Source organism: Hyla sarda, chromosome 5 (genome assembly GCF_029499605.1).
Source record: "Hyla sarda isolate aHylSar1 chromosome 5, aHylSar1.hap1, whole genome shotgun sequence".
Taxonomy (NCBI): domain Eukaryota; kingdom Metazoa; phylum Chordata; class Amphibia; order Anura; family Hylidae; genus Hyla; species Hyla sarda.
Window position 1 is genome coordinate 263190458 of NC_079193.1, and position 21217 is coordinate 263211674.

Genomic DNA, 21217 nt, shown 5'->3' on the forward strand with positions numbered 1-21217 from the left:
AAGCCATCATATGGATTTTTAGGTGTAAATTTGAAAGAGTTATGATTTTTTAAAGGCAAGGAGCAAAAAACGAAAATGCAAAAACGGAAAAACCTCCGGTCCTTAAGGGGTTAAACCTGCTCCAGTATGGTCTGACATTTTGGCGTACTTTCAGCCTATGCGACTTGTCGCTGAAAAGTCGTTTTTGATAAATTCAGCACCAATGCATTTTCCAATGCATTTCCGTCTAAAATAGACTAGCATGCATCATGTTCTAAAAATCCTCTAGAGCAAAAGTCGCAGAAAAGTCACACATATTTAGACTGCGACTTTCTGTGCGACAAATTTAGACAGGAAAAACCAGTCTAAATCCTTTGATAAATATCCCCCATTGAGTTTTATATATATAGATATGTGAGCCGAAACCAAGACTTTGCATAGTGACAGATTTTATTTATCCCCACCAACCCCAAGCATGTTTGTACATTCTGCATTAAAACAATAATAATAATGAATTGTCCCAACTCTATGTTTCAGTTCTTGATATATTAAAAGTAAATGGCTGATATCATGTAGTTTATGCTGGCATTAAAGCCAAGTTGTTTAGAGTGCCCACTTTAGGAGGCTCATTCTGACAGAAAACTAAAGCTGGCCACATACATTAAAGGGGTACTCCGCCCCTATATATCTTATCCCCTATCCAAAGGATAGGGGGATAAGATGCCTGATTCCGGGAGTCCCGCCGCTGGGGACCCCCGTGATCTTGCACGCGGCACCCCGTTTGTAATCAGTCCCCGGAGCTTGTTCGCTCTGGGTCTGATTACCGGCGACCACACGGAGGGCGTCGTGTGACATCACGCCTCCGCCCCCGTGTGATGTCATGCTCCGCCCCTCAATGCAAGCCTACAGGAGGGGCGTGACAGCTATCACTCCCCCTCCCATAGGCTTGCATTGAGGGGCGGAGCGTAACGTCACACGGGGGCGGAGGCGTGACGTCACACGCCGCCCGCCGTGTGGTCGCCGGTAATCAGACCCAGAGCGAACACGCTCCGGGGACTGATTACAAAGGGGGTGCCGCGTGCAAGATCACGGGGGTCCCCAGCGGCGGGACTCCCGCGATCAGGCATCTTATCCCCTATCCTTTGGATAGGGGATAAGATGTCTAAGCACCGGAGTACCCTTTAAGCAAAAAGTTTGGTTTGGACAGAAATAGTTTGAGGCAAACCTGAACTCCACCAATAACCCTAAAACTAGTGTATTATACTGTCTCAGAATCTTATAAGCAATGTATAATAGTGTTAGATCAACGTCAGAGTTACTGCAACAGCTTTGGTTATGGGTATAATGGATGGCAAGGGCGGACTGACAACACTCAGGGCCCCCAGAACAAAAAAGCAAGGGCCCCATGCAATGCTCTGCCACTGGTCACACTTCTGCCCCTATTCTACCCATATCCATCCACCAGCACTACACACAAAAGAAACTAAATTTTATATATAAGAAACACTTTAAATCAATGGGAGCCTTAGAGAAAAAAACACATGAAAATCCTTAACAAAATCAAAAACTGCAGTGAGCCTATACTGCAATGAGGTTATTAAAAATGTGTTCAATAGGTATGCTTAAAGGGGTACTCCGGTGGAAAACTTTTTTTTTTCCAATGAACTGGTGCCAGAAAGGTAAACAGATTTGTAAATTACTTCTATTAAAAAATCTTAATCCTTTAAGTACTTTTTAGCAGCTGTATGCTACAGAAAAAATTCTTTACTTTTTTAATCTCTCTTTTGTGTTGTCCCCAGTGCTCTCTGGTGACACCTCTGTCCGTGTCAGGAACTATCCAGAGCAGCATAGGTTTGCTATGGGGATCTTCTCCTGCTCTGGACAGTTCCTGATATGGGCAACAGGTGTCAGCAGAGAGCACTGTGGATAAGACAAAAAAAAATATAAAGATTTTCCTCTGTAGCAAACAGCTGCTAAACAGTACTAAAAGGATTAAGATTTTTTAATAGAAGTAATTTACAAATCTGTTTAACTTTCTGGCACCAGTTTTCCACTGGAGTACCCCTTTAAGTGACCATTGTAGGCCAAGTCAATTCTGTTGACTCTATAGCACCATGAGCATACTAAAAGTGTAATGTATATATTGTGGAATGGGACCCTACAAACAATCTTGCCAAAAAGCAAACAGACCCAAACAGGCAGCTGTCACAGTTTAGTGGTCTTGAGTTTATTGTAATAATTCACATACAGTAATAGGTTTCACTTGCAGAAGACAATATAATTGAAACTTAAACGCCCTTCACTTTTGGTTCTTTTACATAAACCTGTCATGTTCAGTCCCAAAGTCAGCCTTTTTTTTGTGCAGTGTATCAGTATCCAACATACCAAGGCAACTCCTGTCTACTGCTTTCTGGCTTACACCCCTGTAAGATCAGGTTCAGGACTTCAATACACACACACTGGAGTATGGAACATTATATTCAAAGCTTTCAGTCACTCTCAAAGTCCGGACACAAACTCCAGTCTTTTATCACTAAGGCTTCTTGTCTCCTTTCCACTTATTTTTTTCTAGCCGTTTGCTTACAATATGTATATATATATGTGTGTGTGTGTATATATATATATATATATATATATATATATATATATATATATTAGGGATCGACCGATATCGTTTTTGAAGGGCCGATACCGATAATTGGTGGAGGTTAGGGCCGATAGCCGATAACTTATACCGATATTCCAGTATAAGTTATCGGCTATTTATCCCCCCGCGACACCGCTGCAGATCATTGATTTAAAGCGGGCGCTTTAAATCAATGCACTGCAGTGGCTTTTGCGGTGCCATAGGCCGCCCGCCACCACCACCCGCTTCTCACCCCCTACCTGTCAGGGTGGTCTAGGCCATCCATCCTTCCTGTAGTGTCCGGCGGCATTCCAGGTGGAGGGTGAACCGGTCCGGGCTGTCCTTCTTCTCCGGGGGTGCTCTTCTCCACTCCGGGCAGGCTCCGGCCTAGCAACGCAGCATAGACGCCGCTGCGCAGTGACGCCCGTGTGCAGCGACGCACCTGACGTCACGGCGTAGCGGCGTCTATGCAGCGTACTAGGCCGGAGCCTGCCCGGAGTGGAGAAGAGCACCCCCATTACGGGTAAGTTTCTTTTTTTTTTATTGACTCGGAGGGTGGGGGAGGGGCCCGACCAGTATAGCGGTATGGGCAAAAATCCATACCGTGGGAGAAAAAAAATGGTATCCGGTTCATACCGGAATACCGCCCAGCACTACGGTGGGGGGTGCGACGCGGTGCGGTGGGTCGGGGGCGGTCGCGGTGCGGCAGGTCGGGGGGGCGGTCGCGGTGCGGTGGGGGCGGTGCGGGGGGCGGGGCATTATCGGCTTATCGGCAAGGTAATTGCCGATACCGATAATGCCCAAAATCGTGATTATCGGCCGATAATATCGGCCATACCGATAATCGGTCGATCCCTAATATATATATATGTGTATTAAGGAATAATACTAATCAGACAAATACATGAAATACTACAGATTTATCAGACACATATAAAAGATTAAGATTTTGTTAAATCAAAATATTGTTTACAGTTATCAATCAGCTTAATAGGAATATAGCATCTTGTATATGTCAAAAGCATTTTGGATTTTAAAATTCTTTCACATTTCTTTTCTGTCAAATTTGAAACCAAAAGAAGAAAACATCCGTGATGCTAATTTATATTCTACACATTTATATTTGTGGTTTATTTTCCAAAGAAGGCTCCTGAAATTCATTGCAACCTATTTAGATATGCAGATTCCCAGCTCAGAATAATATCACAGATGTTTACTCCTTGATCAGTTTTGAAAGTGTAATGAGTTAGGAAATTCATGCTACTGGATGGAGTCTGTTGTTGGTAATGGTGCCAGGATACCATTGTGCTTATTCCAAAAAGAAGTAGACCATAGGCATGTTGTAGGTCACCTGCTCAACTGTATTGGAATAATATCTAAATCTCTTACCAAATACAATGTATTCTAAATGTTCTGCAAAAACACGCAGGTTCACATTTTTCTGTCCTATTTAGGAAGATTGATTTTCTTTTATGCAAATACTTTTTTTTTTTAGTACAAAACAGTACATTTTGTCAGGATAAAAAAGAACGGTGTGAATGGGGCTTTAGACTGGCATGTGTCTAAAAACCCAAAAAACCAAGTACCTTACCGATTACACTGTTCTACAGGGAAAAAGTTGTGAGCATGAAAACAGCAGTTTTTACATGATTTTCGGGTGCTAAAAATGAAAATAACATAACAAAAATGTATATTGGCTCTAGTTTCTATGATATAAGCAACCAACTAATGACGTAAGGTTTATAAAATGCACGAGGCAACTTACACCATAGACTACCTAGTCATTATTGGTGACCAATAGAAAACCTCCAAGCGCACCAAGATGATGCAATATTAGCTAATATTACATCACCAAATTCTAGAAAAGTCACAGTATCTGTTGCTTGGCGAATTTATGGCGGGTTCACACTGCATTTACTAACTATGGGAACCGGACCCGGCTGGGGGTAGTGAAAAACCATCCCCTTCTCATTCATTTGAATGAGCCGACTGGAGTCAAACAGTGACTCCGGTCACTTAATTTCTGCCTCGTATCGGACTTTCTGACCGAACTGAAAACCGCAGCATACCACGGTTTTCCATCCTGTCAGAAAAACGGATACAGGGCAAAAGTGAGCCGACCGGATTCGGTTCCCGTATGTAGTAAATGCAGTGTGAACCTACCCGTAAACAGCATCTTTGAACATTTGGGGAGATTGTGAATATAATTCACTTAATTTTAATAAAAATATACAGTTTTATATATATGTATTAAGTTTTGGCACATTATTTGCCTATTACCTGTAGTTGGAAAATGTAAAATGTCCATTACATTAACACTAGAGCCAACTAACAGATTTCATTATTATATTTGAATGGCACATTTCATTTCTGAAACTAAAAGAAATAAAAAATTTGGAGAACAGTGTTATCTGTTGAAGAAGCAGTACTAGCACAGGTAGCACGGCTGGTTCACACTACTGTACTATTTTCAGCTGAAGTGCAAGGTGTTTCAGGGTTGATAGGTCATCGTTATTTAAAGGCTGGATAACCCCTTTAAAGGGGTACTCCAGTGAGAAATAAAAAATTTTTGAAAATCAACTAGTGCCAGAAAATTAAACAGATTTGTAAATTACTTCTATTAAAAAAAAAAGAATCCTTCCAGTTCTTATCAGCTGCTGTATACTACAGAGGAAATTATTTTCTTTTTGAATTTCATTTCTTCTGACTACAGTGCTCTCTGCTGACACCTCTGTCCATGTCAGGAACTGTCCAGAGTAGGAGAGGTTTGCTATGGGGATTTGCCCCTGCTCTGAACAGTTCCTGATATGGACAGAGGTGTCAGCAGAGAGCACTGTGGTCAGACAGAAAAGCAATTCAAAAAGAAAAGAACTTCCTGTGGAGCATACAGCAGCAGAGAAGTACTGGAAGGACTACGATTTTTAAATAGAAGTAATTTACAAATCTGTTGATTTAAAAAGAAAATAGTTTTCCACTGGAGTACCCCTTTAAGGACTATATTAATCACAGATTGTTAAATATTGTGGTTTATGTTGGTGCTATACAAATAGGACGTGTCGAGCAGACATTGTGCAGGTTGTTAAACTTCCTCAAACTCAATGCTGTTATTACTTTATTTTAAAGCATGCAATTGTAGTAAAGAGACATGATTTTGGAGTGAAATAATGGGAAAATGCTACTTTGTACCTGGCAATTGCTCCTTAAGAGAAGTAATAATATCAGTGGGGTACTACATCCCCTCTAAAAAGCCACACTGTGATTACCTGAGCTGCAGGGAATGAACCAGCATCACTCAACCCTCTGCTATATCCTTGGATGCTCAGAAACGGTTCTCAATACTCCTTGAAGCTCCCCTGAAAATAGCGCTGATCAAAGGCATTTAAGCATGTCATTTTTAAGTCTGTTTTATTCATGCTGTGCTAAGGAACCGATCTCATGGAAATGCCTGTTCCATCTGCGTCTGCTGTTTCAAGGTGTTCGGTTCTTTTATCTCAGATGGCAACTTCTCGGTAGCTGTTACTTTGTGATATAAACATTTGCTTATTAAAAGTTCTAACAGCTCTTACATAAGTTGTCAAGTTATGTTAACCAATGCATTGTAATCGGGTCATTCCAGAAGTGCACTGTTGAACCTACTTACGTTAACATTGCTTCCGACTAGAAAATATCTGATAAAAATGTAGACATAGTTGTGCACCTGGGTTTAAATTATGAATATATATTTGAGAAATGATTTCATAACACTGTTTTTAGAACTAAAGGTATTCTCAATGATGTAGGGGATACAGATGTACCAGCTGCACTTGGGTACTAATGTCTAAGGGGGTCCCAATGCCCTAATGCTACATAAGAAGGCACCAGTCTTATAAATGGCACATGGTAGATGAGGTGTCCTGTTAGAGGTTTTGCATTGGAGTCCAATAGGTTCAAGTTATACTTCTGGGTGTAAAGGTAGCAACAGATCTTGAATCGTTGCTAAATTGTGCGGTTCTTTACTTACATCACTGTTGACTGCACATTCCCCATAACATTGGAAAATGTATGGCTGATGAACAATGGTTGTTTAAAGGATACGATCATCTGAAGAACAATCAATTTCTCATTCGTCGGCTAGTCACTGGCCTGTTTGACCAGAATCTGCACAATGTATTAGGGCCTTAAATGCCTTAAAGATCTTGGGCCTCAATGCAAAATATGTGACTGGTTCCTTTTCCCAACTATCATGTGTAATTTATATGAAAGTCTTCTCTTGTGGTGCAGGGGGACTATTTGGGCCCTGGAGAACCTGGGCGTGACCACAGTGCCTGCAACTTCTATATTTTAAGGTAACCTGCCATCAATCCCGTTCTGTCTGAACCTTGACTGGTTGGGGCAGTCACTGGGGGCTTCTGCCTGCCCTCTGGTCTTGACTGATCGATTTCTTCCTATACCCAAACAGGGAGAGCTTTATCAAGGCTGGTGGACAGGGAAAAGCCACTGAGGACTACCCAGACTACTCAAGGTCCAGGCACCATAACATTGATCACAGGTTTCTTTTAAAGTATACCTGTGATTTTGAAAAAACATTTTATATAATATAGATAATACATTATATGCATATTTGTAATATACATTGGATAAAACATTTGTATATTTTTGGGTGAAAAAATGCTGTCCCTGAAGCTATTGCCTTTGTCTCTCTATGTAGAAACAAAATACAGGAGGTGTGGGCAGGACAAGCAGTGCTCTGTGCAGACTGCTGGCTTGTCAATCATCCTGCTGTGTGAGCCGGGGGGTGTCACAGAGCCTCACTGCACGGAGCCCTGCTTGTCCTCAGTGCACAGAGCCCTGCTTGTCCTCAGTGTACAGAGCCCTGCTTGTCCTCACTGCACAGAGCCCTGCTTGTCCTTTCTGCACAGAGCCCTGCTTGTCCTCACTGCACAGAGCCCTGCTTGTCCTCCCACACTCCCTGTATTTTGTCTCTGAACAGAGACACACAGGTAATGGCTGCAGGGACAACAAAATACATATTTTTAACCAGTGTATATTACAAATATACATATAATGGTATTATCTACATTACATGAAAACTTTTTGCAAATTATATAACCATATTTGTATATCACATCAATTAAAAAATGTATCCATAATTATTTCCTGTTTCAACATAGAAAATAGTTATATATAGCATAATAAAATTTTTATTTTTTGCGTGTTTTTTGCGTGTTTTTTTGCGTATTCTTGTTAGTCAGATCATAAAAGCTTTCCTAACACATGTGTTCTTTTATAGGCCTTGATTTAGAAGCTGACCACTGGCTACAATAAATAGTCAATGACTTTGGAACATCTTTCAGCTGAACTATGAAAGGATTATCAAGTAGCCGTATCCATCATCATGGCGTTGTATGTGACTCAGTATGTGAGAACCTCCCTCACCATAACGATAGAAAGCCATATTTGCTGAACCCAGTAGATCCTCATCCTGCGGATCACCCTTACTATGCTCAAAGGAACTCCTACCCAGTAGAATGCATAATGCCCTATGGGGATCAGATTGCTAGTAGTACATTTCCAAGGAGACATTACAGTTCTCACCATGAGCTTAAAGATGAGTGTGCTCTCGTACCCCACGGAACTGTTGGAAAAGGAAACCGGATTCCTACCACCCTCTTGGACCAATTTGAAAGGCAGATTCCCATCAATCGGGATGGATATCACACCTTGCAATACAAAAGGAGTGCAGTGGAACATCGCAGTGACAGTCCTGGTAGGATACGACATTTGGTTCATTCTGTTCAGAAACTATTTACAAAATCACATTCCCTTGAGGGACCAACAAAAGGAAATTCTAATGGAAACAAAGCCAGTCCAGAAGAAATGCAAACTGTAAGGTATGGCAAGCGAAGCAAAAGCAAAGAGAGGAGGGCTGAACTGAAACCTAGAACAAATATTCCAGGTTGGTGGGGTTCACAAGACAACTTAGACAATGATGTTTGCATGTACCATGGCCCTACTGCTGTCATGACGATGGGAAGATGCCCTGACCGCTCTGCTTCTCAATACTTCATGGAGGCATACAATACAATTAGTGAACATGCATTAAAGTCATCAAGAAGCAATAATGATGTGAAATGCAACACTTGTACAAATTTACCTGTGAGTCTACCTGTAAGTTTGGACAGTCAAATGTTAAAGAAAGGTTCTTGGGCATCCGCACTCACAGTAAGCAGGGCACGGGAGGTTTACCAGAAACCTGCAATAAATATGGACCAAGCATTGGTGAAGTCTGACTCATGTCAACAAGAAAGGGTATGCCAGTATCTGCAGGTAGGCTTCCAGCATCTTGTTTTCTTAGTCATGTAATTTTAAGAGTCCGTAAAATGTTATTGTTGACATTTTAGAAGTTTAGAATGAAAAATGCAACGTATATGTGTTGTCTAGGGTACAGTTGTGCAAAGTATTTAATACTAAAAGATTCTTACAATTTGCAACTAGTCCTGGTTAAAAAAAAATGCTACTGTTTTGTGAAATAAACTTCTAGAGCTATGTGTTTCCATGATAACAGACTACAAACAAACCATAAGTAGTCTTTTGCTGCAATAATACTCTTTCATCTGTACTTATAGAGGATGAGTTTTAGCTTGCGGGGTCCGACCGCTGTGACCCCCCCATGATCTCCTGCATATGCCCCCTGCTCTCTCCGGTAATGGGGTGTGCTGACCCCCTTAAGAAGCAGTGGATGACACGTCCCCTCCATGTATCTCTATGGGAGAGCTGTTCCGCTATCTCCAGCTCTTGCTTAGAAATATATGGAGGGGGCGTGTCACCTGCCGCATCGGGCCGGGGTTGTGACGCTCTGTTCCAGGGGAGAGCAGGGGACGCTAAAACGTGTTCCCTATCCCCAGACTTAAAGACAGTAAAGATGTAAGGTACATCAGTTGTGGTCATTCAGTAAAGCAGTTCTGTTTCTTTACAAAAAATTAAAATAGAAAATGGAGATATCATAGCTAAAGGCTGAGAACCACAGTGATGTCACTGTTTTCAAATATGAGATATCAGCAGCAAACAATTTTGCAGAAGAATAGAAACGTTGGTTGCCTGGTTGTTTGGCTGGTTGTCAAAAGAAGACTTTGTCATGGTATAGAAGGAAAGGATTTTAACACTCCAATTCAAAATAAGTCTTGCTTTATTCACACAAACATTCTCAACATTTTGACTGGTTTCTGGTGAAATAAGTTTCTTTCTTCTATATTTATTGACTTTTCTGTGTTTCACATATAATGTTGTCTTTCCATTAGAGTGATAAGCATTAAATCACTTTACTGGACTAAAAATGTGAGCGAATTTGGGACCTTTCTTAGTCCATCATAATTCTGAAAGCCAATAGATGTCACAAATAATGGTTATGAAAAATTACTTTTCACTTTTGAGAATTTTCATTATTTTTATTATTGCTCTTAACCCCTTAATGGTGCAGATCTATTTTGGACTTCAGGACAAAGGCCCATTTTTCAAATTTGATCTGTCTCACTTTATGTGGAATAATTCTGGAATGCCTAACTTATCCAAGTACCGTAATTCTGAGAATGATTTTTTTCTGACACATTGGGGGAGATTTATCAAAGCTTGTCCAGAGGAAAAGTGGCCCAGTTGCCCATAGCAACCAATCAGATTGCTTCTTTAATTTTGCAGAGGCCTTTTTAATAATGAATGAAGCGATCTGATTGGTTGCTATGGGCAACTGGGCAACTTTTCCTCTGGACACGTTTTGATAAATCTCCCCCATTGTACTTTACAATAGTGGTAATTTACGTTTAGCAGTTACTTGTAAAAAAAAAACTCCAAAATAGCGTGGAAAATTGAAAAAAATATCATTTGTCCAAATGTGGGAAACATTCTTCACATTTTTTAGGACATTGGAAGGTTTAGAAGTTTTTGCAGAAGTTTTAAAATTTTCACATTTAAAAATTGATTTTTTATGGGACCAGTTTTTTTTTTCAAAAATACATTTCCAGAGGCCTAGATGTTAGGAACTTCCTTACATTACACATATGCCCTTACACAATTCTAAAAAACTGGACCCCTCAAAGAATTCCCAATAAGATTTAGAAACTTTGTTAACTCTAGGTCCTCACAGTAATCAAGACAAAGTGAAGGGGAAATTTAACAATTTTAGAGGGAACCAATCATCAGATTTTACCCTATATAAAGCTTGGCAAAGCATTATATAGGCTAAAATCTTTATCCTCACCATCCCCAGGGGACGCTCCTGCCCCCAGGGATGGTGAGGATATGAAGTTGTAAACTAGTCACCATGGCGGCCGGCAGCGACGCCCCCTCTGCTTGATTAATGGGCCGCGTCATCGCTCTGCTCATTGAACAGATGGAACAGAGCGATGACGCAGCCTGTCAATCAATCGGAGGGGACGTCGCTGCCGGCCGAAGACACGGGACTAGGTGAGAGGAGCTGCAGCCAGCTATCAATCAAAAGTCGTTGTCAATGTTGACAGTGACATTTAAATCCAGGTTAAAATTTTAATTCAGGTAGTGCAGTAGGTCAGATCTCCTGCCTGTGTTAATATTGCATCCAGGAGATCTGTTGTTCTGGTAGGCAGAGCCAATATGCTCCTATTGATAGATTCTGTCTGGGACAGACTCTAATTGAACGCAGATTACATGGATCTATGCAGTACTAAGGTACTATATTGAATTATATGAGGCATCTAATGATGGCTCATTCAAGTCCTCTAACGGGACTAATAAAGTAAAAAAATATATAACATTTATATAAATTAACCCTTTCGATAATATAATCTTTCATTTCCCATTTGGTATCGTCACATGTAAAAATTACAAATTATTTCAATATAACATTAACAAAACTGCACAATAAATGGAGTAAAACAGTAAAACATGACAGAAAACGTTACCAACTGGGTACTGTTGTAATTGTACCGACCTGCAGAATAACCTTTCCTGAATCTGTTGGTGGCTGCCAAACACAGAACTTTGTTAATAAATTAAAGTGGTACTCCAGTGGAAAATATTTTTTTTAATCAATTGGTGCCACAAAGTTGAACAGATCTGTAAGTTACTTCTATTTAGAAATTTTAATCCTTCCAGTTCTTATCAGCTGCTGTGTGCTACAGAGGAAGTTCCTTTCTTTTTTAATTTCTTTTCTGTCAGACCACAGAGCTCTGCACACGCTGCACCTCTGTTGGTTTCAGGAACTGTCCAAATCCCCATAGGAAACCTATCCTGCTCTGGACAGTTCCTGAAACCAACAGAGGTGTCAGCAGAGAGCACTGTGGTAAGACAGAAAAGAAATTCATAAAACAAAAGAACTTCCTCTAGAGCATACAGCAGCTGATAAGTGCTCGAAGGATTAAGATCTTTTAAAAGAAGTAACTTACAAATCTGTTCAACTTTCTGGCACCAGTTGATTTTAAATTTGTTTTTCACCAGAGTACCCCTTTAAGGATGGGCTGGGTGATAAAGGAAAACAATGAGGCATGCCAAGTTGTGACACCTGAGCAGCTTGGCCTCACTTCCTTGACACTTGGCTGATAAATAAAAGGATCATTTTATAAGTTTGGCAACCACCATCAGCTCCAGAAAAGGTACAGTTTGCTTTTACCAGCTATCCACTATGTTTGCAGCTCTTATCAGCTTGAGAGTTTCCCTTTAATGGTCCTAGAGCCAAATTCTTAATGGATAATACACAAATGGCAATGACCCTGCTTCCTAAAGCAATCTGATTCTTGGAAATAGAAGTATTGGAATGTATTGTAAAAATGATAAAGCAGTTGCCTCTGAAAGGGGAATGAAGATAAAAGAAAAAATAACAATTTTTTTTCAAAGAAAAAAAAAGGAAAGTCCAACCTCCTTTCCCATTTATAATATCAAAGAGAGACACTATAAAATAATATTATTTAAATATCTTCTTTAGAGTTGAGCATATCTACAATAATTTTGGCCAAATCCAAACTTCTTATGAGGCAATCGATTAGTTTAGTCTTAAATAAAGTAGTGCCACATTCAAAGTGCCCCATGTGCATTGAAAAATCAAGTATATTACTGTGAAGTCCCCTAGGACTGTATCCAATGAATAAAATCCCAGGAGACCTCAGAGTGTCAAACTAGACTTTTACGGGCTATAAGGACACTTTGAATGTGTGGAAACCTTTTTCTAGACTAAACATTGAGACAGCCACTCTTCAGCCACACTTACTATAGAGTCCCTCTACTTGTTTCTTATCCTTTATGGTAAATGCCATAAAATTATTAAATTCACAATAAAAAAAATAAAAAAAATATCCCCAAAGAGTACAAGTAAAAACTATAGCTCTACTCAAGCCTTCACATAGACCCATTCTAGAATAAAATAAAAAATGTATGGGTCCCAATGTTATGTGCTGGTAAGTAGATTTGTACTCTTAAACATATTCCTAGCTTTAAGTTCCTTTGACAAGGTCCGATTATAGTGCGAATGAGCATGCCTAAGAAAGCTTGTCCCTGATAATCTGCCCATGTAAAAGGGCCAGCAAGAAGCTGATATTTGAGAAAATGCTTGTTCGTTGAATATATATCAAGTTTTGTGATGCCAATAAAATCATGGTTATCAGCCGCATATAGCCCTGTGATGATGAAGGGCCGCACTATTAACCCCTTAAAGGGGTACTCCAGTGCTAAGACATCTTACCCCCAATCCAAAGGATAGGGAATAAGATGCCTGATCGCTGATCTTGCACGCAGCACCCCGTTAAAATCAGTCCCAGGAGCGTGTTCTCTCCGGGTCAGATTACTGACAATCACAGGGACGGGGATAGGGGATAAGATGTCTTAGCACCGGAGTACCCCTTTAACCCCTTAAGGACTCAGCCCATTTTGGCCTTAAGGACTCAGACAATTAAATTTTTACGTTTTCATTTTTTCCTCCTCGCCTTCTAAAAATCATAACTCTTTTATATTTTCATCCACAGACTAGTATGAGGGCTTTTTTTTTGCGCGACCAGTTGTCCTTTGTAATGACATAACTCATTATATCATAAAATGTATGGCGCAACCAAAAAACACTATTTTTGTGGGGAAATTAAAACAAAAAACGCAATTTTGCTAATTTTGGAAGGTTTCGTTTTCACGCCGTACAATTTATGGTAAAAATTATGTGTGTTCTTTATTCTGAGGGTCAATACGATTAAAATGATACCCATTATTACATACTTTTCTATTATTGTTGCGCTTAAAAAAAATCACAAACTTCTTAACCAAATTAGTACGTTTATAATCCCTTTATTTTGATGACCTCTAACTTTTTTATTTTTCCGTATAAGCGGCGGTATGGGGGCTCATTTTTTGTGCCATGATCTGTACTTTTTTTGATACCACATTTGCATATAAAAAACTTTTAATACATTTTTTAGAATTTTTTTTTAATAAAATGTATAAAAAAAGTAGCAATTTTGTACTTTTTTTTTTTTCGTTCACGCCGTTCACTGTACGGGATCATTAACATTTTATTTTAATAGTTCGGACATTTACGCACGCGGCGATACCAAATATGTCTATAAAATTAATTTTTTACCCTTTTGGGGGGTAAAATAGGAAAAAACGGACGTTTTACTTTTTTATTGGGGGAGGGGATTTTTCACTTTTTTTTTACTTTTACATTTTTTTACATTTTTTTTACACTTGAATAGTCCCCATAGAGGACTATTCATAGCAATACCATGATTGCTAATACTGATCTGTTCTATGTATAGGACATAGAACAGATCAGTGTTTTCGGTGATCTTCTGCTCTGGTCTGCTCGATCTCAGACCAGAGCAGGAGACGCCGGGAGCCGGACGGAGGCAGGAGAGGGGACCTCCATGTGGCGTTATGAATGATCGGATCCCCGCAGCAGCGCTGCGGGCGATCCGCTCATTCATTCAAATCTCGCACTGCCGGGATCTGTATTGATCCCGGCACCTGAGGGGTTAATGGCGGACGCCCGCGAGATCGCGGGCGTCGGCCATTGCCGGCGGGTCCCTGGCTGCGATCAGCAGCCGGGATCAGCCGCGCATGACACGGGCATCGCTCCGATGCCCGCGGTTATGCAAAGGACGTAAATGTACGTCCTGGTGCGTTAAGTACCACCGCACCAGGACGTACATTTACGTCCTGCGTCCTTAAGGGGTTAAGGACACGGGGTTTTTGCGTTTTTGCATTTTCATTTTTTCCTCCTTAACTTTAAAAAACATAACTCTTTCAGTTTTGCACCTAAAAATCCATATGATGGCTTATTTTTTGCGCCACCAATTCTACTTTGTAATGACATCAGTCATTTTACCCAAAAATCTATGGCGAAACGGAAAAAAAATCATTGTGAGACAAAATTGAAAAAAAAAAAAACATTTTGTAACTTTTGGGGACTTCCGTTTCTACACAGTAAATTTTTCCGTAAAAATTACACCTTCTCTTTATTCTGTAGGTCCATACAATTAAAAATGATACCCTACTTATATAGGTTTGATTTTGTTGCACTTCTGGAAAAAAATCATTACTACATGCAAGAAAATTTATACGTTTAAAATTGTCAGCTTCTGACCCCTATAACTTTTTTATTTTTCCGCGTATGGGGCAGTATGAGGGCTCATTTTTTGTGCTGTGATCTGAAGTTTTTAGCTTTTGTATTCATAGGACTTATTGATTATTTCATGATATTATTATTGGACTTATTCATTTTTTCATGATCGAAAAAGTGACCAAAAAGACACTATTTTGAACTTTGGAATTTTTTTGCGCGTACACCATTGACCATGCGGTTTAATTAACAATATATTTTTATAATTCGGACATTTCTGCATGCGGCAATACCATATATGTTTATTTTTATTTACACAGTTTTTTTTTTATTGGAAAAGGGGGGTGATTCAAACTTTTATTAGGGAAGGGGTTAAATGATCTTTATTCACTTTTTTTCACTTTTTTTTGCAGTGTTATAGCTCCCATAGGGGACTATAACACTGCACACACTGATCTTTTACATTGATCAGTGGTTTCTCATAGGAAACCACTGATTGATGATTCTGCCGCTTGGCTTCTCATGCCTGGATCTCAGGCACTGAGCAGTCATTCGGCAATCGGACACCAGAAGGCAGGTAAGGGACCCTCCTGCTGTGTCACAGCTGTTCGAGATGCCGCAATTTCGCCACAGACATCCCGAACAGCCCCCTGAGCTAACCGTCAATGATTTACTTTCACTTTAGAAGCAGCGTTCAACTTTGAATGGCGCGTCTAAAGTGTTAATAGAGCGCGGAACCGCGATCAGTGCCCCGCACTATTAGCCACGGGTCCCGGCTGTTGTTAAAGTGGCCCCGCGTTATAGAACGGGAGCGGACTCATTATGTACCGGTACTTCATGGGTCCTGTAGGGGTTAAGCTAGCAGCCTGGCTACTTAAATAATCAAGCTATGTGAAGCCTTAGGCCAAGGGGCTTGTATTGAGAGCCCTTCGGCTCATGAAAAAGGGCCTTTAAACTACCATTGCTTAAAGTAAACTCTGGGTGAGTATCCAAGAAGATGACTAAATCTTGACGCAACTGATGACAACATGTATGTATGTCATCTGGCGTACAAGCTGTGTTCCCCTGTCCGGTGCTGTCTGGTGCTGTCCTGAGTGTCCAACCATCCAGTGTCAAAATTGGGACGCTGGACGATTGTGAACTGTCCTATTCAAATGAATGGAATCAGTTCTAGCATCAGTTTCCCTTCGATGCACGCAGGAGAAAAACTATCCCGAACGCCTGATAAATGTGAACCCAGCCTAAGCTATATTGATTTATTTGTACAGAGACATATATTGACAGAGCTATGAACATCAGGGGTTTTCAGAAAATCATAATCAATAATTAAAACACAATAATGATAAACAGAATTTATTTGTTAACATATATGTGATATATCTATTACATTTTCAGGATCTTTTATGTTTTTTTGCTGTCCTATGCTGGGAGTGACAGTCACATAGGTGGCTGTGTAGCAGACACAGTGCATTAGGGAATAAGTACAGGAGTCATCTCTACTTTCTATTACATCAGTGTATACTGAGAATGCTCACTTCTCTCACAGGCTGCATAAAAGAGAGACAGACTCTCATTATTCTGAAATGCTGAGACAGTTCAAATAGAGATGAAGTCAAGGAGACCATCTTTCCATAGGCTTCTTTTACACCAATATTTGGGGACCTGTAAATCAACCCTAGCTTGGTGGGGCGTAGCCAACAGAGAACCCATCTCCTTGACTCTATGCCCTGTTCCCTGGTCATTTTTATAATATGATTTCTCTGAAGCACTGCAACATTTCAGAGTAGACTATAGCTCATTGTAATGAGGGAGCCTGTGCCTGTTTAATGCTGCCCGTGGTTCGAGGAGCGTGAAGCGCCTGGCAGGTTTCCGTTAATTCAAGTGTTTATTGTAGATTTACTTTAGACCTCGGACCTATTTAAACTCTTTTATTCAAAGCTGCCCTTTTACCGTCTAGTATGAATGTTTTTTCTGATAAATTGGAGCCTTTGGTTAAGATTTTCTTAGAAGCAGGCCACACCTACTACTCAGCTTCTAGCGCGTATAGGTGTTTACAACATCTGAACTTTTGCTGCCTCTCGCTGCGACACTTTTGTGAGTCAACAATCATTTTCTTTTTCGTTACGTTCACTGATTTATTTAGATTTGGTTATTTGTTTCTTCTCTTTGTGTGAGACTGCCCTATTTATCAAAAAACTGGTTTCTGTGGCAATGAAGCAGAATTACACGCTGAGTCTTCTACTTTCAAAGACTGAGGAATATTCAGCTTGCTCTGCATGCCAATGAATGATTATTGACATTGCTCCTGAAGGTTGGCATCCTTTGAGCTATTATTCTAAAAAAAACAGGCAATCTCGATATATAAGGCAAAGCTAGGGAATCAGGAAAATGATACAGTCCTTGTTTTTTTGGCCGTAACATCTAACAAGTTAAGGTTGAGTAATAACTGGCGAGGACACATAAATTACATGTGTTAGACAGTCAGTGCTGAGCAGTCATTGAGCATTGTTCTCTTGTTCTGTGATCTCATTTTATTATTTGAATGCTTAAAGAAAGCTTAAGTTACAAATATAGTGTTTGTGAGTGATTGTTAAACACTCCCCTTCAGTCCCTGTGTTTACTGCTATAGTCACCCACTTTGAAATGGCAGAACGATGAGAAAAACCTAGATCTTTTTTTTGCTGCCTTAAGCTGAGGAGATGATGAATATAATTTATCATAAAGAATGTTTATTTGCATATTCAAGACGAAAGGTAAGTCAATGCCAATTCCTATGCATGCATATTGTCGAGTGTTCTTCCTAGTTGTCAGAAACACTGATTATATTTATGCCCCTAGGGCTAATGCTATAATTCACTTGTGACATTAGTGCTGTATTTATCACACTTTTATTAATTTTTCTTTTTTTGTATTTTTTTGGGTGACATCTTGCTTTTATAAGTGATGTTATGCTATAGTTTTATGGTTAGTTAAGCTTCAGATTATGAATAATAATTCATCATTGAAACATTAATTTCTTTCTGTAATATGTGATTTCTTAAGGTTTTATTTAACTTGAAGGCATATGTATTAGCTCATCGAATGGCACAAAAAATATGATGAGCTAATAATAATCTATTTTTCTATTTAATTAAATGTGTATCTTGTATGTAATGTTAACTGTAGCTGTGATGTTTAAGCCTTAAGACCACATCGTGAAATAATGCTGTAATATAATGACTTTACTTTCTATGTTTATGGTACTTGAAACCAACGTAAGTAGTCTGTAGGTCTTGAGCGTTGTCCAACAACTAATCCCAGCTTACATTGCCTATATTAAGCCAGTAGTACCTATCTATTTATACTTAGTGCTATTGCAATTTTGCTGTTTTCTAAATGATACAGAGCTATAGCTTAACTACATGGAACTTCTAACATCACATTTCATGTTTTTCATAATATGCTACAATCTGCCATTTTATGCAGATTACTTTAGATCTCTGATGATTACAAGTATTACTGTCATTAGTGTATCCAATAACATTCTAGTTTTTTAGAGTATATTCTAGCGGAAAATAGCTTGAGATTGGTGCAGGCAGTACAGGTGTATAATTAGATCACTTGCTGAAATGCAATCATATGAAGAGTCAAAATGATGCTACATCTGTATTCCATACGACACTCGACATCAGCCGCAGCAGCAGACACGTCTCCTCAGTTGATATAATATTTACGTTATCATAATTATGCAGACCTAGTAAATTACATTTGATTTCCTGAAAATGAGGCCTGAAACAAACTGGTTCATGACACTGAGAATTATCTACTTTCTGTAATAAACCATAAAGCTATAAGTAAATATTATTTGAAATGAGATGTAATTTTAGAGGAATAAGATTTCGGTTATATAAGACCTTAAGGCCTCATTATACTCCGTAGCTAATTTAACCCCTTTATCTCACTCAACCCTTCCCCACATCATAATCATGACCAAGGAAGATAAACTATGGAAGCTTCTTTGGCAGAAATTTCCCATTTGAATGATGAGGGTCTACGGTAGTCAATCTTTTTGACTTCTTAGTTCTTCAAAACCACTATTTTGTTAGAGAAAGAATATCACAAATTCTCCATTGTGTTGACCTTGGAAAAAATCTCCATCGCTCCACTTCCTGAGCCCTTTGAGTGTATATGAGGCGCTACATGAAGAGGGATGTTGAGTTTGATGGCAGTGGTACTTGAATTGTCAGCTTTAAGTAGAGTAAGGCTTTAATGCTTGTCTAATAAGGCAATAAAAATGCCAAAGGCAGACCTTTGGATCTTTGTGCTGATCCCTGACAATAAGTTTAGGAATGTTACATTATAACTGCAGTATTCACTGTGATATCAGAGCTGGTTTTTCAAGTGATGGTAGTGTAATGGCATCCATGTTATGTAACCTTTGTACTTGGCTAGGTTAAAGAAAGTCTTTATCTATGTGAAAATTTACATGTGCTTCTATGAAATGGTATCATGTAACAATATTGTTTGCCAGAGTAATTAAAAGATATGATGTTTGAGTAAGAATTTCATACCCTGCTGAGCTGAACAATTACATGACTTGGAAACATGTAGAAATGAACTAGTATTATCATCACACTGGAGAGATATAATTATTCAGGGAGTTCCAAATCACAACTAGGGCAAAACTCTGCAAATTTGAAATCTGCAACTTCTTTTTATGAATACTTTTTAAATCCAACCCAGGTAATTATAGTCAGGTGGATCCAGCACATTATCATAAATGAAAGATCGTATAATGTCCTATTATGTAGACAGTTACTATGAAATTTATATATTTTAAAAAGGACCACTAGCTCTGCCTTATTTCCTGTCATGTTGTCAATATTCAGAGCTCAAAATCTGTAGTCATAGAACAAAACATTTTGGGCCAAATTTATTTTTGTCAAACTGTCAATCAGGTTTTGTGCCCAAATTGTGATACAAACTGCTACACCAAATTTTTGTCTCCCATGCACCAGAGAAGCTGAAGAAACCCAAGTTCATCCAACATACAGTGCTCAAAAAAATTAAGGGAACACTAAGATAACACATCCTAGATCTGAATGAATGAACTAAATGTATGAAACACTTTCATCTTTACATAGTTGAATGTGCTGATAACAAAATCAAATTAAAATTAAAATCAAAATTATCAATGGAAATCTAATTTATCAACCCATGGAGTCTGGATATGGAGTCACCCTCAAACATTAAAGTGGAAAACCACACTACAGGCTGATCCAACTTTTATGTAATGTCCTTAAAACAAGTCAAAATGAGGCTCAGTAGTGTGTGTGGCCTCCACATGCCATTCTCTGAACGGCGGGCCCTCATACCACCCTCATGGAGTCTGTTTCTGACCGTTTGAGTGGACACATGCACATTTGTGGCCTGCTGGAGGTCCTTTTGCAGGGCTCTGGCAGTACTCCTCCTGCTCCTCCTTGCACAAAGGCAGAGGTAGTGGTCCTGCTGCTGGGTTGTTGCCCTCCTACAGCCTCCTCCACATCTGCTGATGTACTGGCCTGTCTCCTGGTGGCGCTTGCATTCTCTGGACACTACACTGACAGACACAGCAAACCTTCTTGCCACAACTCGCATTTATGTGCCATCCTGGATTAGCTGCACTACCTGAGCCACTTGTGTAGGTTGTAGACTCCATCTCATGCTACCACTAGAGTGAAAGCACCGCCAGCAATCAAAAGTGACCAAAACATCAGCCAGGAAGCATAGGAACTGAGAAGTGGTCTGTGGTCACCACCTGCAGAACCACTCCAGAGAGTGTCTTGCTAATTTCCTATAATTTCCACCTGTTGTCTGTTCCATTTGCACAACAGCATGTGAAATTGATTGTCAATCAGTGTTGCTTCCTGAGTAGACAGTGTAATTTCACAGAAGTGTGATTGACTTGGAGGTACATTGTGTTGTTTAAGTGTTTCCTTTATTTATTTATTTTTTTTAGCAATGCATTTCCAAGATTTGCTATGTTTCCTATCTATAAAGTGTCCGTTTAGTGGTTTTTAGGATTCATATAAAAAGTTGATAAGTTTGAA

At 39.6% G+C, this 21217-nt stretch overlaps 1 protein-coding gene across 6 annotated transcripts in view; it reads left to right on the forward strand.

Annotated features, from left to right (window-relative positions):
• DLGAP1 (DLG associated protein 1) overlaps nucleotides 1-21217 on the forward strand; it is a 668048-nt gene that overhangs the window by 356334 nt on the left and 290497 nt on the right. For 5 of the 6 annotated variants that reach the window (XM_056521639.1, XM_056521637.1, XM_056521640.1 and 2 more), the window contains one exon: nucleotides 7875-8911. In XM_056521639.1, coding sequence (XP_056377614.1) covers nucleotides 7946-8911 — 966 coding nt within the window. In that variant the 5' untranslated portion in view covers nucleotides 7875-7945. Of the gene's footprint in view, nucleotides 1-7874; nucleotides 8912-17602; nucleotides 17903-21217 lie in introns of those variants that run through there. The other variant, XM_056521643.1, reaches the window with a different exon arrangement.